The sequence below is a fragment of the Salvelinus alpinus genome, chromosome 24 (assembly GCF_045679555.1).
Source record: "Salvelinus alpinus chromosome 24, SLU_Salpinus.1, whole genome shotgun sequence".
Taxonomy (NCBI): domain Eukaryota; kingdom Metazoa; phylum Chordata; class Actinopteri; order Salmoniformes; family Salmonidae; genus Salvelinus; species Salvelinus alpinus.
This window is the reverse complement of record NC_092109.1, coordinates 36,699,817-36,727,490: the sequence shown is the minus strand read 5'-3', so window position 1 is coordinate 36,727,490 and position 27,674 is coordinate 36,699,817. Positions and strand designations below refer to the sequence as shown.

The 27,674-nt window shown below is 45.3% G+C and overlaps 1 protein-coding gene across 2 annotated transcripts in view; it reads right to left on the bottom strand.

Moving 5' to 3' along the window:
• Window positions 1-27,674, bottom strand: part of ssh2b (slingshot protein phosphatase 2b) — a 45,605-nt gene that overhangs the window by 7,224 nt on the left and 10,707 nt on the right. Inside the window, exons 1-12 of one of the 2 annotated variants that reach the window (XM_071364809.1) lie at window positions 15,653-16,195; window positions 9,528-9,640; window positions 9,059-9,123; window positions 8,127-8,248; window positions 7,974-8,039; window positions 7,767-7,832; window positions 7,333-7,527; window positions 4,273-4,366; window positions 4,034-4,162; window positions 3,790-3,836; window positions 3,464-3,610; window positions 2,990-3,190 (exon numbers count right to left, since the gene is read on the bottom strand). In XM_071364809.1, coding sequence (XP_071220910.1) covers window positions 2,990-3,190; window positions 3,464-3,610; window positions 3,790-3,836; window positions 4,034-4,162; window positions 4,273-4,366; window positions 7,333-7,527; window positions 7,767-7,832; window positions 7,974-8,039; window positions 8,127-8,248; window positions 9,059-9,123; window positions 9,528-9,640; window positions 15,653-15,768 — 1,361 coding nt within the window. In that variant the 5' untranslated portion in view covers window positions 15,769-16,195. Of the gene's footprint in view, window positions 1-2,989; window positions 3,191-3,463; window positions 3,611-3,789; window positions 3,837-4,033; window positions 4,163-4,272; window positions 4,367-7,332; window positions 7,528-7,766; window positions 7,833-7,973; window positions 8,040-8,126; window positions 8,249-9,058; window positions 9,124-9,527; window positions 9,641-15,652; window positions 16,196-27,674 lie in introns of those variants that run through there. The other variant, XM_071364810.1, reaches the window with a different exon arrangement.

Sequence of the window (27,674 nt, the reverse complement as noted above, 5' to 3'; positions counted from 1 at the left end):
CACGGGTACCCTCATAGATATCATCCTAACAAACTTGCCCTCCAAATACACCTCTGCTGTTTTCAACCAAGATCTCAGCGATCACTGCCTCATTGCCTGCATCCGTAATGGGTCAGCGGTCAAACGACCTCCACTCATCACTGTCAAACGCTCCCTGAAACACTTCAGCGAGCAGGCCTTTCTAATCGACCTGGCCGGGGTATCCTGGAAGGATATTGATCTCATCCCGTCAGTAGAGGATGCCTGGTCATTTTTTTAAAATGCCTTCCTCACCATCTTGAATAAGCATGCCCCATTCAAGAAATTTAGAACCAGGAACAGATATAGCCCTTGGTTCTCTCCTGACCTGACTGCCCTTAACCAACAGAAAAACATCCTATGGCGTTCTGCATTAGCATCGAACAGCCCTCGTGATATGCAACTTTTCAGGGAAGCCAGAAACCAATATACACAGGCAGTTAGAACAGCCAAGGCTAGCTTTTTCAAGCAGAAATTTGCTTCCTGCAACACAAATTCAAAAAAGTTCTGGGACACCGTAAAGTCCATGGAGAATAAGAACACCTCCTCCCAGCTTCCAACCGCTCTGAAGATAGGAAACACTGTCACCACCGACAAATCCACTATAATTGAGAATTTCAATAAGCATTTTTCTACGGCTGGCCATGCTTTCCACCTGGCTGCCCCTACCCCGGACAACAGCACTGCCCTCCCCTCTGCTACTCGCCCAAGCCTTCCCCATTTCTCTTTCTCCCAAATACAGTCAGCTGATGTTCTTAATGAGCTGCAAAATCTGGACCCTTACAAATCAGCCGGGCTAGATAATCTGGACCCTCTCTTTCTAAAACTATCTGCTGAAATTGTTGCCACCCCTATTACTAGCCTCTTCAACCTCTCTTTCGTGTCGTCTGAGATCCCCAAAGATTGGAAAGCAGCTGCGGTTATCCCCCTCTTCAAAGGGGGGGACACCCTTGACCCTAACTGCTACAGACCTATATCTATCCTACCCTGCCTTTCTAAGGTCTTCGAAAGCCAAGTCAACAAACAGATTACCGACCATTTCGAATCACACCACACCTTCTCCGCTATGCAATCTGGTTTCAGAGCTGGTCATGGGTGCACCTCAGCCACGCTCAAGGTCATAAACGATATCGTAACCGCCATCGATAGGAAACAATACTGTGCAGCCGTATTCATTGACCTGGCCAAGGCTTTTGACTCTGTCAATCACCACATCCTCATTGGCAGACTCGACAGCCTTGGCTTCTCTAATGATTGCCTCGCCTGGTTCACCAACTACTTCTCTGATCGAGTTCAGTGTGTCAAATCGGAGGGTCTGTTGTCCGGGCCTCTGGCAGTCTCTATGGGGGTGCCACAGGGTTCAATTCTTGGACCGACTCTCTTCTCTGTTTACATCAATGATGTCGCTCTTGCTGCTGGTGATTCTCTGATCCACCTCTACGCAGACGACACTATTCTGTATACTTCTGGCCCTTCTTTTGACACTGTGTTAACAACCCTCCAGGCGAGCTTCAATGCCATACAACTCTCCTTCCGTGGCCTCCAACTGCTCTTAAATACAAGTAAAACCAAATGCATGCTCTTCAACCGATCGCTGCCTGCTCCTGCCCGCCTGTCCAACATCACTACTTTGGACGGCTCTGACTTAGAATATGTGGACCACTACAAATACCTAGGTGTCTGGTTAGACTGTAAACTCTCCTTCCAGACCCACATCAAACATCTCCAATCCAAAGTCAAATCTAGAATTGGCTTCCTATTCCGCAACAAAGCATCCTTTACTCATGCTGCCAAACATACCCTTGTAAAACTGACCATCCTACCAATCCTCGACTTCGGTGATGTCATTTACAAAATAGCCTCCAAAACCCTACTCAATAAATTGGATGCAGTCTATCACAGTGCCATCCGTTTTGTCACCAAAGCCCCATATACTACCCACCACTGCGACCTGTACACTCTCGTTGGCTGGCCCTCGCTTCATACTCGTCGCCAAACCCACTGGTTCCAGGTCATCTACAAGACCCTGCTAGGTAAAGTCCCCCCTTATCTCAGCTCGCTGGTCACCATAGCAGCACCTACCTGTAGCACGCGCTCCAGCAGGTATATCTCTCTAGTCACCCCCAAAACCAATTCTTCCTTTGGACGCCTCTCCTTCCAGTTCTCTGCTGCCAATGACTGGAACGAACTACAAAAATCTCTGAAACTGGAAACACCTATCTCCCTCACTAGCTTTAAGCACCAGCTGTCAGAGCAGCTCATAGATTACTGCACCTGTACATAACCCATCTACAATTTAGCCCAAACAACTACCTCTTTACCTACTGTATTTATTTATTAATTTATTTTGCTCCTTTGCACCCCATTATTTCTGTCTCTACTTTGCACTTTCTTCCACTGCAAACCAACCATTCCAGTGTTTTTTTAGTTTTTATTTTACTTGCTGTGTTGTACTCACTTCGCCTCCATGGCCTTTTTATATTTTTATTTATTTATACATATATTTGTTTGCCTTCACCTCCCTTATCTCACCTCACTTGCTCACATTGTATATAGACTTATTTTTTTTCACTGTATTATTGACTATATGTTTGTTTTACTCCATGTGTAACTATGTGTTGTTGTATGTGTCGAACTGCTTTGCTTTATCTTGGCCAGGTCGCAATTGTAAATGAGAACGTGTTCTCAATTTGCCTACCTGGTTAAATAAAGGTTAAATAAATAAAAAATAAAAATTTAACAGCTGACATCAGTAAGGGAACATAGCTTCACCTGGTCAGTCTCATGGAAAGAACAGTGTGTTTCTCACAACTAACATCTGCTTAGAATGTCTTTACTGGGTATGTGCTGTAAGTGACAGACAATGCAACCTGAGTGAGTGAATGAGTGAGTGAGAGAGTGAGTGAGTGAGAGACAGAGAGACAGAGAGAGAGAAAATGGGTACGTGTGTTAGCTAGTGCAGTGTGTGTACCTGGCCAGCAGTATGCCCTGGTACTCCTCTAGCTGTCTCATGAAGGAGGGGTTAGGTTTGGTGACGGCACGGCGCTCCTTAACGTAGTTGAATGCTCTCTCCAGGTCCCAGCCGTACTCCTTCATAGCGTAGGCTATCACAGTGGACGCAGAGCGACTCACACCCATCTTACAGTGAACCAAACACTTAGCTCCTGCTTTCCTACAGGGACACAGACCGAGACATTATTTAACACAGACACACGCTATAACTGGTTAAGGTAATGACATAGGAGCACAGAGATCAGAGACGTTAGAGAGATAGACAAAGATGGCAGAGAGAAACACAGAGACCCATCTCTAGAAAGATGTGAGAGAAAGAGAGTTGAGAGAAAGAGAGTTGAGAGAAAGAGAGTTGAAAGAGAGAGTTGAAAGAGAGAGTTGAAAGAGAGTTAACAGAGGTAAGAGTCAGTTGGCCAGTCCAGTAGTGACTCACCTGGCTCTGGAAATGAACTTGTAGGTGTCGTTCCAATAGGCCAGCAGGTCTGTAGCCTCCTCATCATACACACGGATGTTATGGTACTCAAACACACCTGGGAAAAAATTGTCAATCTCCCTCGTCACGTTCAGAATATACTGCACCCTGGGGAGGATGAGGGAGAGAAAAGGGAAGGAATGAAGGGAGAAAGAGGAACAAGGGAAGGAGAGAGAGGTGGCCAGGTTGTCATTATAGATAGGCAATGGAAATGTCAATAGAATTGAGATTTAGAATTTTATGAGCAGTGCAGTATGGGAGTAGTAGTTCTCTAGAACAAGCCTTACCCACTGTTCTGCAGCTCTTCCAGATTGGATGCGTTCCACTCAGAGCCCTGGAGGGAAACATAAACACTATAAGATCAGTTCCACTACAGCTTTTTCCCCACAATGTCCCTTTACACTTTCAGGTCAGGGGGAAGCCAGTTTAATGGACGACAATAATAGCCAGTTAAACAATAAGTATTACTAGAGAAAAGACTGGGATAGAATCAGAGAAGAGAACGCCAGAGATACCGATCGACCGACCTACCAGGTAAACATGGTCAAATATCTCAGTGGGACTGTCCATCTGACCCAGGATCAGGATCATCTCATTGTCTATGTACTCCTTAAACTCACACAGGTTACACACCATGTGCACCTCCAGCTCTGTGCGGATCTAGGACAGAACACACAGGTTTATACACTCATACACACAACGTGCATTTCCACCACGCTACGAACAGACAATGTAAAAACTATGACAGCATGTTATGAATACACACACACCTCTTTGCAGGTGACATTCTCCAGGTCTTTATGCATCATGATCTCTCTCAGACGAGTCTTGATGAGCCGCTCCGTCCTCTCTCTCTCCGTCGGCCTGGGAACACACAGCGGGAAGTGTGAGATCACCCTCCTCCTCCTGGACTTCAAACGATGACCCTTCCAGCTTTCCACCCTCTCTTAACCCCTCCCGTTCCACCCTCTCTTAACCCCTCCCGTCCTACCCTCTCTTAACCCCTCCCGTTCCACCCTCCCGTTCCACCCTCTCTTAACCCCTCCCGTTCCACCCTCTCTTAACCCCTCCCGTTCCACCCTTTCTTAACCCCTCCCCTCCCACTCTCTCTTAACCCCTCCCCTCCCACTCTCTCTTAACCCCTCCCCTCCCACTCTCTCTTAACCCCTCCCGTTCTACCCTCTCTTAACCCCTCCCGTTCTACCCTCTCTTAACCCCTCCCACTCTTTCTTAACCCCTCCCGTTCTACCCTCTCTTAACCCCTCCCGTTCTACCCTCTCTTAACCCCTCCCACTCTTTCTTAACCCCTCCCGTCCTACCCTTTCTTAACCCCTCCCGTTCTACCCTCTTAACCCCTCCCGTTCTACCCTCTCTTAACCCCTCCCGTTCTACCCTCTCTTAACCCCTCCCGTTCTACCCTCTCTTAACCCCTCCCACTCTTTCTTAACCCCTCCCGTCCTACCCTCTCTTAACCCCTCCCGTTCCACCCTCTCTTAACCCCTCCCTTTCTACCCTCTCTTAACCCCTCCCACTCTTTCTTAACCCCTCCCGTCCTACCCTTTCTTAACCCCTCCCGTTCTACCCTCTCTTAACCCCTCCCGTTCTACCCTCTCTTAACCCCTCCCACTCTTTCTTAACCCCTCCCGTTCTACCCTCTCTTAACCCCTCCCACTCTCTTAACCCCTCCCGTTCTACCCTCTCTTAACCCCTCCCGTTCTACCCTCTCTTAACCCCTCCCACTCTTTCTTAACCCCTCCCGTTCTACCCTCTCTTAACCCCTCCCGTTCTACCCTCTCTTAACCCCTCCCGTTCCACCCTCTCTTAACCCCTCCCGTTCCACCCTCTCTTAACCCCTCCCACTCTTTCTTAACCCCTCCCGTTCTACCCTTTCTTAACCCCTCCCGTTCTACCCTCTCTTAACCCCTCCCACTCTCTCTTAACCCCTCCCGTTCCACCCTCTCTTAACCCCTCCCGTTCCACCCTCTCTTAACCCCTCCCGTTCCACCCTCTCTTAACCCCTCCCGTTCCACCCTCTCTTAACCCCTCCCGTTCCACCCTCTCTTAACCCCTCCCGTTCCACCCTCTCTTAACCCCTCCCGTTCCACCCTCTCTTAACCCCTCCCGTTCCACCCTCTCTTAACCCCTCCCGTTCCACCCTCTCTTAACCCCTCCCGTCCTACCCTCTCTTAACCCCTCCCGTTCTACCCTCTCTTAACCCCTCCCGTTCCACCCTCTCTTAACCCCTCCCGTTCCACCCTCTCTTAACCCCTCCCGTTCCACCCTCTCTTAACCCCTCCCGTTCCACCCTCTCTTAACCCCTCCCGTTCCACCCTCTCTTAACCCCTCCCGTTCCACCCTCTCTTAACCCCTCCCGTTCTACCCTTTCTTAACCCCTCCCACTCTCTCTTAACCCCTCCCGTTCTACCCTCTCTTAACCCCTCCCACTCTCTCTTAACCCCTCCCGTTCTACCCTCTCTTAACCCCTCCCACTCTCTCTTAACCCCTCCCGTTCCACCCTCTTAACCCCTCCCGTTCCACCCTCTCTTAACCCCTCCCGTTCCACCCTCTCTTAACCCCTCCCGTTCCACCCTCTCTTAACCCCTCCCGTTCTACCCTCTCTTAACCCCTCCCGTTCCACCCTCTCTTAACCCCTCCCGTTCCACCCTCTCTTAACCCCTCCCGTTCCACCCTCTCTTAACCCCTCCCGTTCCACCCTCTCTTAACCCCTCCCGTTCCACCCTCTCTTAACCCCTCCCGTTCCACCCTCTCTTAACCCCTCCCGTTCCACCCTCTCTTAACCCCTCCCGTTCCACCCTCTCTTAACCCCTCCCGTTCCACCCTCTCTTAACCCCTCCCGTTCCACCCTCTCTTAACCCCTCCCGTTCCACCCTCTCTTAACCCCTCCCGTTCCACCCTCTCTTAACCCCTCCCGTTCCACCCTCTCTTAACCCCTCCCGTTCCACCCTCTCTTAACCCCTCCCGTTCCACCCTCTCTTAACCCCTCCCGTTCTACCCTCTCTTAACCCCTCCCGTTCTACCCTCTCTTAACCCCTCCCGTTCCACCCTCTCTTAACCCCTCCCGTTCCACCCTCTCTTAACCCCTCCCGTTCCACCCTCTCTTAACCCCTCCCGTTCCACCCTCTCTTAACCCCTCCCGTTCCACCCTCTCTTAACCCCTCCCGTTCCACCCTCTCTTAACCCCTCCCGTTCCACCCTCTCTTAACCCCTCCCGTTCCACCCTCTCTTAACCCCTCCCACCCCCTCTTAACCCCTCCCACCCTCTCTTAACCCCTCCCACCCTCTCTTAACCCCTCCCGTTCCACCCTCTCTTAACCCCGCCCGTTCTACCCTTTTTCAGGCCATAAACCACAGAGCTATATAATATTGTGTGGTATACACCTGTGAATATGTAGTGGTGTGTGTGTTGTGTATAGTGGTGTGTGTGTTGTGTATAGTGGTGTGTGTGTGTTGTGTATAGTGGTGTGTGTACAGTGTACACCAGCACTATGTGAGATTTCAACAATAACTATTTCTAGAAGGTGACTTTCAGCACGGGTGTTAAAACCCTCCCTCTTAATCCACGTTCACCTAATTAGGCCGTTAAACAAGAACTTGATGACAGAGATAGTTAGTCCTCAGGACCAGAGACCCAACATTTCAGGAAGACTTGTGAAGCTGGTTGTAACTCAGTCAACATCTGAACAATACATGTCGCTAGTGACGACACACGTTTTGTTTTACTGCACATCGGCTATGTGTTGATCACGGAACATCAACATCAACGTTGAAACAGAGTCCCACGCGCCACGTAGCGCGTTTATGACACTCACACGTCAGAGAACATCACGGGAGAGTCGGCGCGGTGTGATTGGACGTCCTGCATGGCGTTCCACTCGTTGATGCGTGATTGGTCAGAGGAGACACGGCTCTGGTAGTAGCTGACCCAGGTCAGGAACAGGCTGCCGGGGAAGTAGTTATGGCAACGAGCCACCTCACACGCCTTGTGGAGCGACTGCAGAGCAGACCTGGGAGTGGAGACAAATGGAGAGCAGGGATGAGAGGGAGAAGATGGAGGGATGGAGAGAGATGAGCAGAGAAGGATGGAGAGACGTTGGTGGGGGGGGGGAGAATGTGACATTGATGAGAAATTGAGAAGATCAAAAGGTAAATGGTATGCAAGGTAAAATAACAAAGAGGTGTATCAGACATTAGCTAGCATGGTGGAAACAAACCAAAAACAGAATATTATGAAAAGTGTCCTCACCACATGGCCTGCACCGACACAGGCTTGAATACATGGATCCTGTTATCAGTGGACACACTGAAACCCCTGACAGAGAGAGAGAGAGACAAATAAGCACTCATAAGAATTTACAAGGTCCCTTTTTCCTGAAAGTCCTCTGAAATATACATCTGTGGAGATGAGTGTGTCCCTGTCAGTATGGTGTGTATGTGTGAGAGATATTGTTACCCGTCTCCATCCAGGTGTATCAGTGAGTCGCTCCATAGAGGGAGAACCAGCCCCACCGAGCACGAGCTGGAAGACCCACACAATAAGCCTGTGTTACTACACCACATTGCTCTGTGATAGTCCAATACGATCTCTGAGTCCACACACACACACCTGTCTGCAGGGCTGAAGTCCATACCCAACACCAAGCTCTCCTCGGTGTCCTGACGGCCGTTAGTGGAGACCACCACCATGTAACGAGTCCCCTGATACAAGGTACTCTCCAACCGGACAGCCTAGAGAGGAAGGGATGTACAGAGAGAGAGCGAAGGAGGGAAGCACAGAGAGAGAGCGAATGAGAGAAGTACAGAGAGAGAGAGCGAAGTACAGAGAGAGAAGGAGGGCAGTACAGAGAGCGAGCGAAGGAGGGCAGTACAGAGAGCGAGCGAAGGAGGGAAGCACAGAGAGCGAGCGAAGGAGGGAAGCACAGAGAGCGAGCGAAGGAGGGAAGCACAGAGAGCGAGCGAAGGAGGGAAGCACAGAGAGAGAGCGAAGGAGGGAAGCACAGAGAGCGAGCGAAGGAGGGAAGCACAGAGAGCGAGCGAAGGAGGGAAGCACAGAGAGAGAGCGAAGGAGGGAAGCACAGAGAGAGAGCGAAGGAGGGAAGCACAGAGAGAGAGCGAAGGAGGGAAGCACAGAGAGAGAGCGAAGCAGGGAAGCACAGAGAGAGAGCGAAGCAGGGAAGCACAGAGAGAGAGCGAAGCAGGGAAGCACAGAGCGAGAGCGAAGCAGGGAAGCACAGAGCGAGAGCGAAGCAGGGAAGCACAGAGAGAGAGCGAAGGAGGGCAGTACAAAGAGAGAGCGAAGGAGAGAAGCACAGAGAGAGAGCGAAGGAGGGCAGTACAAAGAGAGAGCGAAGGAGAGAAGCACAGAGAGCGAGCGAAGGAGGGCAGTACAGAGAGAGAGCGAAGGAGGGAAGTACAGAGAGAGCGACGGAGGGACGTACAGAGAGCGAAGGAAAGGAAGCGTGAAAACCAGACCTTGATTATTGCGTTGAAGAGAACAATGTTTGTGTTTTGATCATGCAGGTGTGTGTGTTTACTCACCAGTTTGATGTTGTCCTCTGGTCGGAGGAGAGTGAACATGGTCTGCAGGTGCTGCTGGAGGTCACCTGGAGAGACGCGCACACACACACACACTTAACACTGCACTCTGTGTGTTCCCATGATAATAACCACCACACTGTACCATTCCACTTTATAGCATCCTTATTGCATTTACAGTAGACTTTGCATATCTGCTCATTAGTAAATGCTAATCTCTTCTCTTTGTCACATTAATGCTTTATCACTGGCATCTTTTCATTACTCTCTCCCCTCATTGAAACGTGAATTAGGGAATTTCTCATGGCCACGGTACTTTGCTTGCTCTTTGCGGTCTAGGCCAGGTAACTGGTAAACACTTGGTGACAACAGCTGACGTCAAAAAGGGCTTTATAAAATACATTTCAATGATTGATCTGGACATGAAACTACCGTCCTCAGTTTCCCATAATGTCTGTACTTCGTACTGTACCTGCATGTTTGCTGCGGAGCTGAGCGAAACGGGAAGCAGAGGTAGGGGAGGAGCCATTTCCCCGGGGCAGGAAGAGGGCGGCGCCTTTCACTGTCAGAAAGCTCTCACTGATACTGGAGAGAGAGAGAGAGTGAGGGACAAGAGGGAGAGATGGAGCGGAGGAAGAGTGTTAAAATGCTTTCACAACAACCAATACAATCCTATTGATTATGGTAGAACCGCCCAGTCTGCTGCCCGAGGCAGGGCAGTGTAACTGAGGAATAACAGGGAAAAGAGGAGGTCCCTTAGAGACAGAGCGGAACAAAAGCAGACCGTCCCGTGCCCCCGACTCTCTTCCAGGTTCCAGCACACCACTACATATGGGTTGTTGTCTGATGACAGAGTGTGACCTATTAGATGGATGTTCTCTTGAAACGCTACAGGCTAAGGGGCGATGTTCTTTTGAAACGCTACAGGCTAAGGGGCGATGTTCTCTTGAAACGCTACAGGCTAAGGGGCGATGTTCTCTTGAAACGCTACAGGCTAAGGGGCGATGTTCTCTTGAAACGCTACAGGCTAAGGGGCGATGTTCTCTTGAAACGCTACAGGCTAAGGGGCGATGTTCTCTTGAAACGCTACAGGCTAAGGGGCGATGTTCTCTTAAACGCTACAGGCTAAGGGGCGATGTTCTCTTAAACGCTACAGGCTAAGGGGCGATGTTCTCTTAAACGCTACAGGCTAAGGGGCGATGTTCTCTTGAAACGCTACAGGCTAAGGGGCGATGTTCTCTTGAAACGCTACAGGCTAAGGGGCGATGTTCTCTTAAACGCTACCAGAAGTCCTCACAAGGATAGTAAAACAAGGAAATTTTTGACAAGTGTGGAAAAATACTTTTAGGCTTACAATTAGGGTTAGGAGTTAGGTTAAGGAAAATAGGATTTTGAATGGGGATCAAATTGTTTTGTACCTACAAGGATAGTAAAACTAACGCGTGTGTGTGCACTCATGCAATGGACCTCCTTGGTGTCAAACTAAACTCCTACCAAAACAGCAATGGACCTCCTTGGTGTCAAACTAAACTACTACCAAAACAGCAATGGACCTCCTTGGTGTCAAACTAAACTACTACCAAAACAGCAATGGACCTCCTTGGTGTCAAACTAAACTACTACCAAAACAGCAATGGACCTCCTTGGTGTCAGACTAAACTACTACCAAAACAGCAGTGGACCTCCTTGGTGTCAAACTAAACTCCTACCAAAACAGCAATGGACCTCCTTGGTGTCAAACTAAACTCCTACCAAAACAGCAATGGACCTCCTTGGTGTCAAACTAAACTCCTACCAAAACAGCAATGGACCTCCTTGGTGTCAAACTAAACTCCTACCAAAACAGCAATGGACCTCCTTGGTGTCAAACTAAACTCCTGCCAAAACAGCAATGGACCTCCTTGGTGTCAAACTAAACTCCTACCAAAACAGCAATGGACCTCCTTGGTGTCAAACTAAACTCCTACCAAAACAGCAGTGGACCTCCTTGGTGTCAAACTAAACTACTACCAAAACAGCAATGGACCTCCTTGGTGTCAAACTAAACTACTACCAAAACAGCAATGGACCTCCTTGGTGTCAAACTAAACTCCTACCAAAACAGCAGTGGACCTCCTTGGTGTCAAACTAAACTACTACCAAAACAGCAATGGACCTCCTTGGTGTCAGACTAAACTCCTACCAAAACAGCAATGGACCTCCTTGGTGTCAGACTAAACTCCTACCAAAACAGCAATGGACCTCCTTGGTGTCAAACTAAACTACTACCAAAACAGCAATGGACCTCCTTGGTGTCAGACTAAACTCCTACCAAAACAGCAATGGACCTCCTTGGTGTCAAACTAAACTCCTACCAAAACAGCAGTGGACCTCCTTGGTGTCAAACTAAACTCCTACCAAAACAGCAATGGACCTCCTTGGTGTCAGACTAAACTCCTACCAAAACAGCAATGGACCTCCTTGGTGTCAGACTAAACTCCTACCAAAACAGCAATGGACCTCCTTGGTGTCAAACTAAACTACTACCAAAACAGCAGTGGACCTCCTTGGTGTCAAACTAAACTCCTACCAAAACAGCAATGGACCTCCTTGGTGTCAGACTAAACTCCTACCAAAACAGCAATGGACCTCCTTGGTGTCAGACTAAACTCCTACCAAAACAGCAAAGCCAGGTGGAGCTCCCGACCCACCCATCCCATCTAAAACTACAACTCCACATAAACACCCTGAGCACTTGAGCCTGACAAATGAGCCTAGCTAACATATCTCTATTTAAAAGCTGCAATATGAAACTTGTTTTGGTGGTGACCAGACCAAATTCTCACAGAAATATGAGTTATAGATCTATCATTCTCATTGAAAACAATTCTAAGTGGTAATTCTGTTCTATGTGCACCATTTATATGCTTCCTGTTCTTAAGTTTAGTTTTTGCGTGTTTTACTTTCAGTTGTGTACACCAGCTTCAAACAGCTGAAAATACTATATTTTTGGTTATGGAAAATATATTTTACAGTGGTTTAGATGGTACAATGATTATCTACACTAAACTTGCTTGTTTTGACAAACTGAAACTAGGCGAACTATTAACACTTTTGCAACCAGGAAATGGCAGAGCGATTTCTGCATAGTGCAACTTTAACATGGTTGTAAATGTATCTCATCTGTAACACTGAATTTGCACAACGACTCATTCCCGAATTGAATTCCGTTGCTCTACAGATCGCTCCAGGGAAGAAACGCTAGTGGGTGTGGTATTTGGCCGGAGCGATGTGGTAGACAGGCCATCACTGAATACCTACAGTAATCAGAAAGATGACTTAACAGTACAGAGGACTAGGCCTACTCACTGACTGTGTCCCAATGGTAACCTGCTGACTGTGTAGTGCACTATTGTTGACCAGGTCCCATAGGGCTTTGGACAAAAGTAGTGCACCATGTAGGGAATAGGGTGCCATTTGGGACAAGCCTCCTACTGTACAGTAATCTACTGTACTGCCAACTCTGTCTACTTGCGGTGGGCTTCCATGTTTTCTGCTGAGAACAGCAGTTTTATCCTGCAGGCTGAAACTGCCCTCAGTTCTAAAGGCATTCATGTACTGGTCTGCAGCAGAATACAGTACTGAAGGTACAGTACTGGTCTGCAGCAGAATACAGTACTGAAGGTACAGTACTGGTCTGCAGCAGAATACAGTACTGAAGGTACAGTACTGGTCTGCAGTAGAATACAGTACTGAAGGTACAGTACTGGTCTGCAGTAGAATACAGTACTGAAGGTACAGTACTGGTCTGCAGTAGAATACAGTACTGAAGGTACAGTACTGGTCTGCAGTAGAATACAGTACTGAAGGTACAGTACTGGTCTGCAGCAGAATACAGTACTGAAGGTACAGTACTGGTCTGCAGCAGAATACAGTACTGAAGGTACAGTACTGGTCTGCAGTAGAATACAGTGTGGGAAACTGAGCTACAGTACTGGTCTGCAGTAGAATACAGTGTGGGAAACTGAGCTACAGTACTGGTCTGCAGTAGAATACAGTGTGGGAAACTGAGCTACAGTACTGGTCTGCAGTAGAATACAGTGTGGGAAACTGAGATACAGTACTGGTCTGCAGTAGAATACAGTGTGGGTCTGAAGCAGTGCAAACTGAGCTTTCAGAACACAACACACTTGCCACTAAATACCTCTGCCATGTTCTCTACCACACGTTACAACACACATGCCACTAAATACCTCTGCCATGTTCTCTGCCACACAACACAGTTTCTGGAGAAAATACACTTTTTCATACTCTGAATCTCTGGGTTTTAAACCTGAGCAATACTACTGTTTTCTTTCATCATGACAACACACCATCCTCCATAACATGGACACACACAGGGAGATAGATTACACACAAAGACACACACGGAAATGTGCTTTCAAACACACAGCTGGTTCCAATTTTGTGGTGGCTTAACTGTACTGGACATGCTCATAAACTAACGAACGAGGGGGAGAGAGAGGAGCTTAAAAACACAGGAGGTCAAGAAAACAATGTGTGTGAGACCTCTGCACGGCCATCTTTAAACCCTCCTCTACAGTGCTTCATTCACTCTCTCTCTACTGCAGAGTCACTAGCTTATGGCTTTGGCCTTTATCTAATATGGGTTTGTGCCTAATGTTGTATAAAGTAATATTTCTATGGGCTTACCTTACCCATCGGTCTAACTAACCCAGAAGGCCATGTAGCTGCACTTAAGGAAACATATGAAAGTGTTTTACATTTTATTACAGCGAGGGTTCTCAAAGTATTTATTAAAAGTCATTTGAATGATTAAATGACTTTTGGCCAACGGATCCGTGGAATACGTTTAAAGTGTGTAAAACAAAACAAAAAGTGATATTACTCATCTACAATGTAATGTTCTTAACCCTGGGCAACATGGGCCTGGGGAGGCTCACAAGGATATTGGTATCCACAGTACTCCACCAATTATCCATTTCTCAACTGAATACTATTACCCAGTTCATTTTTACATAAATGCAGTGCAACTTAAAGATCAAATGGACTCGTTTAAATCGTAATATCAAATAATTTCTGGGAAACAGTTAAGTAACTTTTTTGCTTACTACATGATTCCATATGTTTTATTTCATAGTTTTGATGTCTTCACTATTATTCTATAGCAAAAATAAAGAAAAACGTTTGAATGAGTAGGTGTGTCCAAACTTCTGACTGGTACTGTATGTTTCCCATTCCAATAAAGCCCTTTGAATTGAAGACCGAGCGAGAGAAACAGAGAGGGGGACAGAGCGAGAAAAACAGAGCGAGCGAGACAGAGAGAGGGACAAAGAGAGCTGTTTACTAATGTTTCCCCTGTTTATTTCCCTTTTGTTTATCGTCTATTCCATTTGCTTTGGCAATGTAAACCTGTTTCCCAAACGTAAGTTTGTACTTTAACTATTTGCACATAATGACATTTGTAAAGGTTTTATTCTTTTGGAACTTCTGTGAGTGTAATGTTCACTGTTAATTTGTATTGTTTATTATCTACTTCACTTGCTGTGGCAATGTTAACATATGTTTCCCATGCCAATAAAGCCCCTTGAATTGAAATTGAATTGAGAGAAACAGAGACAGAGCGAGAGAGAGAGAAACAAAGAGAGAGAGAGAAACAGAGTAATCCAACAATTTGTATGCAGTGATCTTCTCTATTTCAAATCTTCTCACTCATTGATCGATAGAGGTGAGTGTCATCATGACATGCGGCACACTGGGGTGGACCCACCGGTCTCGGAGATTTGAAATATAAAAATGGAAGCGTACACATTGTTGGATAACTTCATGGAGCAAAAAATGTATACATTTGAATTTATACTATGTTCCATTATTAAAAACGCACCACCTGCAACGACATCTTAGAATATACCAAGATGATATTGTCAAGTTAAGATTCGACACAAATTCACACAACTTAACCTGTAACTCCCAGTAAGTAATGGACACCAACATTTTTTGGTAAAATTCATTATCTTCATTAGCTTATTTTTAGGCAGCTACGAAACAAGTGTTATTTTCTTCTCAGGAAGGCCAAGTCTGAATATTTTATGTATGTTACCACTGATAACCTGAATGACCCTAGAAAGTTTTGAAAGGCTATTAAGTCCGTCTGGTAACAGTAATGTTACTGCGCCATCGGCTTGAAACGCCTTACAAAATACGTTTAAACTGGAATACTTGTCCCGATTGGTGTTTTTAAATCATTGATGAAGGATTTTGAGGCTGATTCCCTGACCTGCCAATGTTTTTAATTTGCTGTTTTATGATTTTGTTATACTCTTGTGAATATGTTTTTTTCTTACTAGATTACCTGTAGTTTTCATGTCTGTCTGTAATTGTGTAATGACACGGTGCTGCCTATCTTGGCCAAGACGCTCTTGAAAAAGATTTAAAATCTCAAATGAGCCCTTCCTGATTAAATAACGGCCAAATAAAAATCTGTAGCTAAATGTAAACGCAGCATTTGAGTTGTCTGCTTCGCTGCAAACTGATTGGGGTATATGAAGGTAGAGATGGGAGCAGGGGCTCAACTGGAGCCCCTAACTGCAAACTTACAGCTGATCAATCTTGCTCTGGGAGATGACAGAGTCCTCTATGAAGTACGGTGTCAAGGCGTAGAAGCACCGGGCCGGAGAGCTCCGTGGAGACGGGGCTACAACACCGGGAGGCATCGCTGCGATATGTGGAGGACGGGAGTGGGTCGACCTGTGGTGCTGTGTCGAGGCGTGCTTCACTCCAGAGCGGCCATGTGATTGGTTACGCACGGGTGACCATGAACCGCTGTACAGTACTGACCACGATCGGGGACACACCGAAAAACACGCCACTGATGTCTAGTTTTAGAACCGCAAACTCGTATTTAATCCAGATACACAGTTCGAGCACGAGCACCAAATCACTAGCACACCAAACAACGCGAGACCGCTCTGTTTAGTCCAAAGTCAACATATGTAATAACACTAATATAATAAAAATGTAAACAAGTAAAATCAATATAAAAACGCTAAAAACAGAAGTTCAACGTTTCACAATTCGCTCTCCAGATTCACTTCATTATCGGTGCCAAATAAACGCTTGACTGAATCAAGAGGCTGGAGAGACTGATCCCTGTGAGCTGTATTCTGTTCAGATGATGACATCCTGAATGTTCCCAACCCGCAGTTGGGCTGCGGTAAATACTACTACCCGGGAGAAAGGGAGGAGACTGCGCACATGTGCTTCAATCCGGGCTCCGCAGGGATAGAATGTGTAGGGCTGAAGCCATAAACACTGATCTTAGATCGGCGTTGGTGGTTCTCCCCAATGATCGTTATTGTTACAGGATGTGGAGGAAAGCTGATCCTAGATCTGCGCCATAAGGTCGCCTTCTGCCTAGCGGCAGCGACACACGACACGGCTGTTTTCAGCTTCCTTCCAGTAAGAACGCGACGAAAACAAAACACGGAACAAAGATTGAGAAATCCAACAGCAACCAGATAACACGAGGAGAACATGAGCCAGGTCCTAGCCGGGGTTGTTTATCTGGTAGTGAAGCAAGCATGTTGATTGCAATGTATTAGGTGGCCTACATCTACATTTCATGTTGTGGAAAATACAGGTTTAAACAAACAAACATGTACACATTCTCAGCTGTCAAATGACAACAAGTAGCATCCTAATCCTACCACATTGTGTGAGTGTGTGTATGATGTTTTCTAATTGGCTGAATGTTTGTGTGTGTTGTCCTCGACCTTCTACTATGTGGTATAGAGGAAGTGAGGTGTAGTGGTTAGATTGATTATGGCTCAGCAGTGTGCAACGATGCTACTGTAGTGCCCTTGATTAACCTGATGGGCTACACACACACACACACGAGATTGAATCCTTCCATGATCACATGCAATCTATCAATTTAATTTCAAATCACAGACACATTTAATCCTAACATATAGCGGATGTATAGAATAGGATAGATAAGGTTATGTGGTTATATATAATGATGATTGAGTCCAATAAGCTAATAGTATAATATTCAGAGCTGTTAAAGCCTGGATACCACAGCTGACGACAGAGAACCCTTTCATTCTCTACTGTTAACTGATTGGAAGAGGAACACCCATGACCCAATCATCACCTTCCTGCCCCCCCACACTTACCACATTATTTTCTCCCTCATATCACCCACTACATGTCTTCTCTCTCTTTCTGTCATGCTTGTCTTTCCTCTGTTCAGATAGAGATGTAACGATTGATCTGTCTCTAACACACACACGGAGGATATCGCTGTGCTTGCGGAAACCTTGTTCACTAGGGAGCTGAGCTCATGTTTGCAGCACTGTGAGTGGGAAAGCAGGAAAGGGTTCAGTGTGTGTGTGTGTGTGTGTGTGTGTGTGTGTGTGTGTATACACATCAATGTGTGTGTGGGAATGTTCCTCTTTCTCCCTAGCTCAGCGTTTCCCAAACTCGGTCCTCGGGAACCCGAAGGGGTGCACGTTTTTGGTTTTTGCCCCAGCACTACACAACTGATTCAAATCAAAGCTTGATGATTAGTTGATTTGAATCAGCTGTGTAGCACAAGGGCAAAACCCAAAACGTGCACCCCTTGGGGGGGCCCCTGGACCAAGTTTGGGAAACCTTGCCCTAGCTCATCTACCTCTCTGGTTGGACCACTGAAATTGAAACTTTACAATGAGACAGAGGATGCCGGACAAAAACACCAGACACTCTGTCGGACCAGCCATGTCACTGGGTCTGTGTCCACACACACTTGTCACCATGGTGACCCTACAGCCACATGTAAAAACACTCACACCAGACTCACAAAAATATATACACACACATACTCTAATCCTTTCTGAGGCAGGATGGGGTTTACTAATTGATTTGTGCGTTAATAATCTGATTGACTTCCTGCTAGTACATTATTTAGATAACCTTCAATACCTGACTGGATTGGTGCCAAATGCCAATAAATATACACCGAGTATACAAAACATGAAGAACACCTGCTCTTTCCATTACCAAAGGACATCCAGACAATTTGACAACTGTGGGAAGCATTGGAGTCAACATGGGCCAGTATCCCTGTGGAACGCTATCGACACCTTGTAGAGTCCATCCCCCTGACGAATTGAGGCTGTTCTGAGGGCAAAGGAGGGTGCAACTCCATATTGGGAAGGTGTTCCTAATGTTTGGTATACTCTGTGTGTGTGTCTCTCAGAGTTTAGCCTATCGGTGTCTGAGTAGTCATCTTACTGTATGCAGTGGGGCACACTACATGGACTAGATCCCTGAAACAACTTTGGACACCCAAGCCAGTTCCACCACATTTTTTTATTGTTCTAATCAGGGACTGATTTAGACCTGAGACACCAGGTTGGTGCAAATAATTATCAAGTAGGACAGAAAACCAGCCAGACTTCATAGGAGAAGAGTTGAATACCCCATGGACTAGAGTGTGTGTTTTGCTCCCCTGACATCACTGTACTGCTACTGTTCACTGACCTGCAAGGTTACACCTGGCTGCTGCTATCTGACATTAAAGTGGAATAGACAGCGTTAACTACTTTGCCGATATGAAACAGACGATCATAATATCAGTCAAAAATATGAAATTCCCAGTTTATGCTACAAAAACAACTTTATAAGAGTATTTAAAAAATAGGTTATATTCCATGATGTACACTAAGACATTGTTGGCAGAATAGATGATTCAGTTCAATCCATGATTCATATAATTCACCTATACATTTCTTGGTAGTCCAAAAAATATTGCTATCAGGTTGTAAATCACTGTTTCAATTATTCAATATTTTGGACAAAAAACAGACAAACGTAACTAAGGCTGGGAATGTCAATACAATCAAACTAGCGAAGGCTATTATCACAGGTCAGTCATAACGTGGCTAATAGGCTAGCGTATCTATTTATGTAGCAAGTTAAAAACACAGGGCTTACCGTAGGCTAGATAGCTAGCTAGCTGCTAGGAGGATGTCATGTCATTGGAGGAGGAGTTGAGTGACTGACTTTTCCCCCTCGTATTGTTTTCGGTAACTATACACAGCTAGAGATGCAGGTGTCATTTGGTTAGCTAACAAGAACTTGGAACGACTGTTATACAGTTAGCATATATCTTGTGTTAGCAAATTCACTCTGGCTATCTACTCCGACTTCAGAGCACTTGTCTGAGTGTGCCACAGCGCAGAATAACTGATGAATTTACGCAACACCTGCTGAATATGACCGCTGTCAGTAAACGTAGGCAAAACAATAGTCACGAACGCTCTAGATAACATGTAAACAGCCTAGCTAACCCGCTCTGCTAGGGCAAGTAAAATTGGTCAGAGTGAGTTGCTCTTATTTGTGTCTGGAAGTAGCTAGCTAGCAAGCTAGCCAACCTTAGCCAGGAAGACAAGCTGCAGAAGGACGAGAAGGCTACAATTCCCCATCGTTTATCATTGCAATTTTGATGGCCAACTAGCTGAAAAAGTTGATAGGGTTTATTTAATGTTCCTTCATTATATTTTAGCTCATCTTGCTCTGGCTAGCATTAGTTGTTGATGTACAGTATCCGTAAAAAGTATTGACACACCTACTCATTCAAGGGTTTCTTTATTTTTACTATTATCTACATTGTAGAATAATATTGAAGACATTGAAACTATGAAATAACACATATGGAATCATGTTGTAACCAAAAAAAGTGTTATCAAAATAGATTTTATATTTGAGATTCTTCTAAGGAGCCACCCTTTGCCTTGATGACAGCTTTACTTGGAATGCTTTTCCAACAGTCTTGTTGGCTGCTTTTCCTTCACTCCGCGGTCCAACTCATCCCAAACCATCTCAATTGGGTTGAGGTCAGGTGATTGTGGAGGCCAGGCTGATGCAGCACTCCATCACTCTCCTTGGTCAAATAGCCCTTACACAGCCTGGAGGTGTGTTGGGTCATTGTCCTGTTGAAAATCAAATGATGGTGCAAACCAGATGGGATGGTGTATCGCTGCAGAATGCTGTGGGGGCCATGCTGGTTAAGTGTGCCTTGAATTTTAAATAAAATCAGACAGTGTCACCAGCAAAACACACCATCACACCTCCTCCATGCTTCACTGTGGGAACCACACATGCGAAGATCATCCGTTCACCTACTCTGTGTCTCACAAAGACACGGCGGTTGGAACCATAAGTCTCAAATTTGGACTCCAGACCAAAGGACAGATTTCCATCGGTCTAATGTCCATTGCTCGTGTTTCTTGGTCCAAGCAAGTCTCTTCTTATTGGTGTCCTTTAGTAGTGTTTTTTTTTGCAGCATTTTGACCATGAAGGCCTGATTCACACAGTCTCCTCTGAACAGTTGATGTTGAGATGTGTCTGTTACTTGAACTCGAAAGCATTTTTTTGGGCTGCAATTTCTGAGGCTGGGAACTAATGAACTTATCATATAAGCAGAGGTAACTCTGGGTCTTCCTTTCCTGTGGCGGTCCTCATGAGAGCCAGTTTCATCATAGCACTTGATGGATTTTGCGACTGCACTTGAAGAAACCTTCAAAGTTCTTGACATTTTCAGGATTGACTGACTTCATGTCTTAAAGTAATGATGGACTCTCATTTCTCTTTGCTTATTTGAGCTGTTCTTGCCATAATATGGACTTGGTCTTTTACCAAATAGGGCTATCTTCTGTATACCACTCCTACCTTGTCAGAACACAACTGATTGGCTCAAACGCATTAAGAAAGAAAGAAATTCCAAAAATGTACTTTTAACAAGGTACACCTGTTAAATGAAATGCATTCCAGGTGACTATCTCACGAAGCTGGTTGGGAGAATGCCAAGCATGTGCAAAGCTGTCAGGGCAAAGGGTGGTTACTTTGAAGAATCTCAAATATAAAATATTTTGATTTGTTTAACACTTTTTTGGTTACTACATGATTCCATATGTGTTATTTCATAGTTTTGATGTCTACACTATTATTCTATAAATGTAGAAAATAGTAAAAAATAAAGAAAATCCCTGGAATGAGTAGGTGTGTCCAAACTTTTGACTGGTACTGGGCATAATGGAGAGAGAGCCGACCTTTCATGGTTGTTTGATCAATAGGACTGTAAAGTTCCCAAATGTAAAGGGGACTCCCGTGGTATTGACATATTTACAGAAATCCATTCAGGTGTATTTTGTGGCTTTTAGTGAATGTGTTCTAATGATCTAAAGTCACGCTGTTGCAACCGTCTGTAAAACACACAGTCCAGTTCTAAGTGAATGATGGCAGGCCCGTGTAGCAAATGGCTTGTTTGCATAAAGGCCTGCTGTAGCTCTGATTGTCTATGGTGCACCGGTCTGCGTAGACTCCGGTCCTGGACGAGACAGATGTTTTTATTAGGTTTTATTTACCGCAGTGTCTATTAAATTGTCCAAACACACGGACGCTTTCCCAATCTATATTGCTATAGCAGTTTCACAAATGACTTAGTATACGTAATTCCCAGACATTCTAAGAATTAACGAAACGTTAAAACGACCATAAGTGCTCGCTTGTCAGAAGATGTTTTTAATAGAAAATCTTCCTGGGGTGTCTATGAACAGGTTTTAATAAGATTTCATGTTGCTAAAATGCTGTCAGTTCCACTTTAAAGGAACTGGTATAATGCTTTTAATTTCCTGGTAAAATGAAGGTAAACATTACCTGAATACAACAGGGAGGTGTTTATCAGTCCCAGCAGCTATTTCTAACCTCACCTCTCCTTGTTTTTCCAGGACTGACCTATTGAAATAAAACCTCACAAAACTGCTTACAGAGAATGGAGGGACTGACTGGTACAAAACGGTTACACTCATACAATTGTTTCCTTTCTTTAGCTCTATTCTCTTCTCATATCATATCATATGGCTGGTATGTTCTAGTCCCTCATATCATCTGGCTGGTATGTTCTAGTCCCTCATATCATCTGGCTGGTATGTTCTAGTCCCTCATATCACCTGGGTGGTATGTTCTAGTCCCTCCTCATATCATATCACCTGGCTGGTATGTTCTAGTCCCTCCTCATATCATCTGGCTGGTATGTTCTAGTCCCTCCTCATATCATCTGGCTGGTATGTTCTAGTCCCTCATATCATCTGGCTGGTATGTTCTAGTCCCTCATATCATCTGTCTGGTATGTTCTAGTCCCTCATATCACCTGGCTGGTATGTTCTAGTCCCTCATATCACCTGGCTGGTATGTTCTAGTCCCTCATATCATCTGGCTGGTATGTTCTAGTCCCTCATATCATATCATCTGGCTGTATGTTCTAGTCCCTCATATCATCTGGCTGGTATGTTCTAGTCCCTCATTTCATATCATCTGGCTGTTATGTTCTAGTCCCTCATTTCATATCATCTGGCTGGTATGTTCTAGTCCCTCCTCATATCATCTGGCTGGTATGTTCTAGTCCCTCATATCATCTGGCTGGTATGTTCTAGTCCCTCATATCATCTGGCTGGTATGTTCTAGTCCCTCATATCATCTGGCTGGTATGTTCTAGTCCCTCATATCATCTGGCTGGTATGTTCTAGTCCCTCATATCATCTGGCTGGTATGTTCTAGTCCCTCATATCATCTGGCTGGTATGTTCTAGTCCCTCATATCATATCATCTGGCTGTATGTTCTAGTCCCTCATATCATATCATCTGGCTGTATGTTCTAGTCCCTCATATCATCTGGCTGTATGTTCTAGTCCCTCATATCATCTGGCTGGTATGTTCTAGTCCCTCATATATCACCTGGCTGTATGTTCTAGTCCCTCATATCATATCACCTGGCTGGTATGTTCTAGTCCCTCATATCATATCACCTGGCTGGTATGTTCTAGTCCCTCATATCATCTGGCTGTATGTTCTAGTCCCTCATATCATCTGGCTGTATGTTCTAGTCCCTCATATCATATCATCTGGCTGTATGTTCTAGTCCCTCCTCATATCAAATCACCTGGCTGGTATGTTCTAGTCCCTCCTCATATCATATGGCTGTATGTTCTAGTCCCTCATATCATCTGGCTGAATGTTCTAGTCCCTCATATCATCTGGCTGGTATGTTCTAGTCCCTCCTCATATCATATAATCTGGCTGTATGTTCTAGTCCCTCCTATCATCTGGCTGTATGTTCTAGTCCCTCCTCATATCATATCACCTGGCTGGTATGTTCTAGTCCCTCCTCATATCATCTGGCTGGTATGTTCTAGTCCCTCCTCATATCATATAATCTGGCTGTATGTTCTAGTCCCTCCTATCATCTGGCTGTATGTTCTAGTCCCTCCTATCATCTGGCTGTATGTTCTAGTCCCTCCTATCATCTGGCTGTATGTTCTAGTCCCTCCTCATATCATATCACCTGGCTGGTATGTTCTAGTCCCTCATATCATCTGGATGGTATGTTCTAGTCCCTCATATCATCTGGATGGTATGTTCTAGTCCCTCATTTCATATCATCTGGCTGTGTGTTCTAGTCCCTCATATCATCTGGCTGTGTGTTCTAGTCCCTCATATCATCTGGCTGGTATGTTCTAGTCCCTCATATCATCTGGCTGGTATGTTCTAGTCCCTCATATCATCTGGCTGGTATGTTCTAGTCCCTCATATCATATCATCTGGCTGGTATGTTCTAGTCCATCATATCATCTGGCTGGTATGTTCTAGTCCCTCCTCATATCATCTGGCTGGTATGTTCTAGTCCCTCATATCATATCATTTGGCTGTATGTTCTAGTCCCTCCTCATATCATATCACCTGGCTATATGTTCTAGTCCCTCATATCATCTGGCTGGTATGTTCTAGTCCCTCATATCATCTGGCTGGTATGTTCTAGTCCCTCCTCATATCATATCACCAGGCTGTATGTTCTAGTCCCTCCTCATATCATATCATCTGGCTGGTATGTTATAGTCCCTCCTCATATCATATCACCTGGCTGGTATGTTCTAGTCCCTCCTCATATCACCTGGCTGTATGTTCTAGTCCCTCCTCATGTCATCTGGCTATATGTTCTAGTTCCTCCTCATATCACCTGGCTGGTATGTTCTAGTCCCTCATATCACCTGGCTGGTATGTTCTAGTCCCTCCTCATATATCACCTGGCTGGTATGTTCTAGTCCCTCATATATCACCTGGCCATATGTTGTAGTCCCTCATATATCACCTGGCCATATGTTGTAGTCCCTCCTCATATCAGGTCACCTGGCTGTATGTTCTGAGAAGTGTAAGTATTGGGACATAGACCCAAGTGTGTATGTGTTTTTTTGGTTTTACTATCCTTGTAGGGACCAGATGTCCTGACAATGATAGTAAAACAAGGAACATTTAGACAAATGGGGACATTTCACAGGTCTCCACAAGGAAAAAGGCAATTTAAGGCTTAGGGGTTAATGTTTAGGGTTAGAATTAGGGGTAAGGCTTAGGGAAACTATGATAAAAAAAAAGGGAAACAATTGTTTAGACCCACAAGGATATTAAAACAAACATGTGCTTGTGTGAGTAATCAGGTTCTGAGGTAGTGATTAACATTAGGAACACTGACTTAACTAACATTGTGACCAGATAAACACAATGGTCATCCAAGACCTGATTGATGGAAGGCTGCGGGGTACAAATGGGTATCTGACGCTATCACTGTGGTCAGATAAACAGGGAAGTCCACCAACCCAAAGTCTGATGCAAGAAGGTGCAGTAAAACTGTGAAAGCAGTTCCTGGTTGATTTCCTCTCTGGAAACAGCTCATATCAGGGGTTGATTCATTTGTTCAGTAACCTATTTCTGTTGAAAGGCCTTGCATACAGAGCAGAGGTTTATGTCGTTTTATCTGAGCAAATAAAACGTATGTACATGTGTAGAGGAGGTGGCTTTAGCTCAGAGGGCTAGTACAGTCCAAGTCACATTGGCAACCTGGGTTCAATACAACGTCTGCTGTATGCATGCAGGATGCACGTAATCTATCGAGAACAATAAAAAGGTATCTGATGAAAGTCACACCTCGCAACTGACATAGCCAATCACAACCTGTGCAAGCCTGAGGCGGCCAATCACCTGACCGCTGTGTCATTAGACTTGATAAAAATCAGTAATTTATGACTCTGCAAAGACAGACACAGCCAGCCAGCCGTTAATACTGTACTTGTGCCAGGGGACTTTTACAGTGAACAATATAAAAGTGACGTCCCCCTGTTGACAATGTCCAACCGCTACTGACTCAGTCAATACACAGAGCAGCGTATCCCTTTCCATTATAGATGCTGGGGCGGGACAGCCGTTCACCTCTGTTGCTGCGTCCCAAACTAAAACAACTTGGCTTCAAATTTGGATTTAAAAGACCTTGGATTGTTGTTTTGGCGACTTCTGTGCTCCTTCCATAGAACAATGGAGAGAAAACACCAGTTGACCTGCGGCAGCATGGTTTGGAACAGAGGTCAAGGAGGTACATGGTACATGTCGAGAGACACAAGACATCAATCTGATGAATACACCCCCCCCCCCCCCCGCTCTACACATGCATGCACACACTCCTGAACATGACCCCAAACAATGTGTTTCTCACAGTGTAGTAGATTACCCTCAGAAACACACACACAAAACTAGGCCCGTCTAGTCCAGGTACAGTATATTGACACACACAGGTCCATCTGACAGTTTAAAGGGTATTAGGACGACCCATGTTCGTCCCCTTAAAAACGCTACACCATTTGCACTTAGCAGCACACCAGGACGCACAAACAACCCCACGCAGGCAGCATCTGGAAACAGGATCCACTCGAAGAGTTCGCCTGAAAAGGTTAAATCTGGAGCGGCTGAAAACAGCAGCGCGTGTGTGTTGATAAAACACTTTCCATAGTGTGAGCTGCTCAAACAAAGGGCTGTGATGGGTCCACACTCAAAAAGGATGTTGTATAAAGCTTACTTCATTACTCAATGTTTTTTAATTATTTTCACTGCATCAGGGATAGCGTACACAGACGTTTCGGCTTTACAGCCTTCTTCAGCGTGCTGTGTGGGCTGCTTCCATGTTTTTTTGTTGAATAGATAACATAAAAATATATTTTTTTCTAAAGTGATTTGTATCCTCTTTTAATGAGAAGGCACACACAACTCAAAAGTGTACGCACACGCGCACACACACACGCGCACACGTTGCTGCTCCTTGTGAATATTGATTTCACTCCCAGCTGCACAAACACTGACAGCTCTCTCAGTGCGATAACAGAAACATCAAACTGGCCTGTGATCCATGTTCTGTTCTAATTATTTTGGCCCACATCCTGACAGACTCTGACAAGCTACACTGCTCTCTAGTTGACAGTCAGAGAACTGCAGTGCCAATATTGACTGAGCCTTTCTGACAAAAATGGGACAAATAAAGCATTGGGAAGAGATGAAGCCCTAGTACCGACTTTGTTTTGTAAACACACAGAGGAACACAGGAGCAGAAGGCAATGTTACCTGAGAGCTGGAGTCTGTGGTGGACAGAGACAAGACAAACCTGATCTACAACGACTCCACAGCTCAGACACTCACTGGTCTAGGCAACAAAGGGAGAACCGCATTGTGATGTTACAATCACACAGGACAGTTCTTTATGGAGTCTCAATCACACAGGACAGTACTTTAGCACAGGAGTTCTTTATGGAGTCTCAATCACACAGGACAGTACTTTAGCACAGGAGTTCTTTATGGAGTCTCAATCACACAGGACAGTACTTTAGCACAGGAGTTCTTTATGGAGTCTCAATCACAAAGGACAGAACGCTCACACAGGTGCTGCTTGAGGTCACCAGCTATGTTTCCATTAACTTGTCCAGTGATTTGTCGATTTAGAAAGTTTGCATAGAAAATACATGTGACAATTGCCTGCTAGGGTGCGTTTCCATTGCACTATCTTGCGAAAGCCATCATAGATAGAATGCAATAATTGACTAATATTTGCCATATTCTAATAATGAATCATGTGCCATCGTATCGCCATGGTCCGTGCCATGGTGAGACTTGCACTCCTGTAGATCTGAAATAATTGGAAGGTGAAACCTGCCAGCCAACCAGAAGAGCAAGGCGAAGCAATTCAGGCATTCTTGAAAGTCAGGACAATTCTTGTCTTGCAAAGAAAAATGCTTATAGTTGAAAAAAAAGAAGGTATTTCACAAGATCTAGGCATTTACAATGATGCCCCATTCAGAACAACTGGAAGCTCGGAACTCCGAAATAGCAGACTTCAGTGCATTCAGAACTGGGAACTCTGGGGGGGAAAAAACAAGCTCCGACTGGGAAAAAATAAATATTGATTTGTACAGCCATCCGAACTCGGAAACTCGGGCCTCTTTCTAGAACTCTGACTTTCTGACCGGAAAATCACTGATGTCATGATTTGACCTATTTTTCCGAGGTCCCAGTTGTTTTAAACGCGGTATCTATTGTGGAGTGAGCTTTATAGTTACGCAGTGACATCACGTGCCCTGCGTACCTTCAAAATTATTCATCAATCATAATTTATTTTTTTAAAAACACAGTTTCCATCGTCATTTGCCACAATAAAATTTAGACAGAAGAAAAATCCACCCGTCGAACGGATAAAAATGTTGTCGAT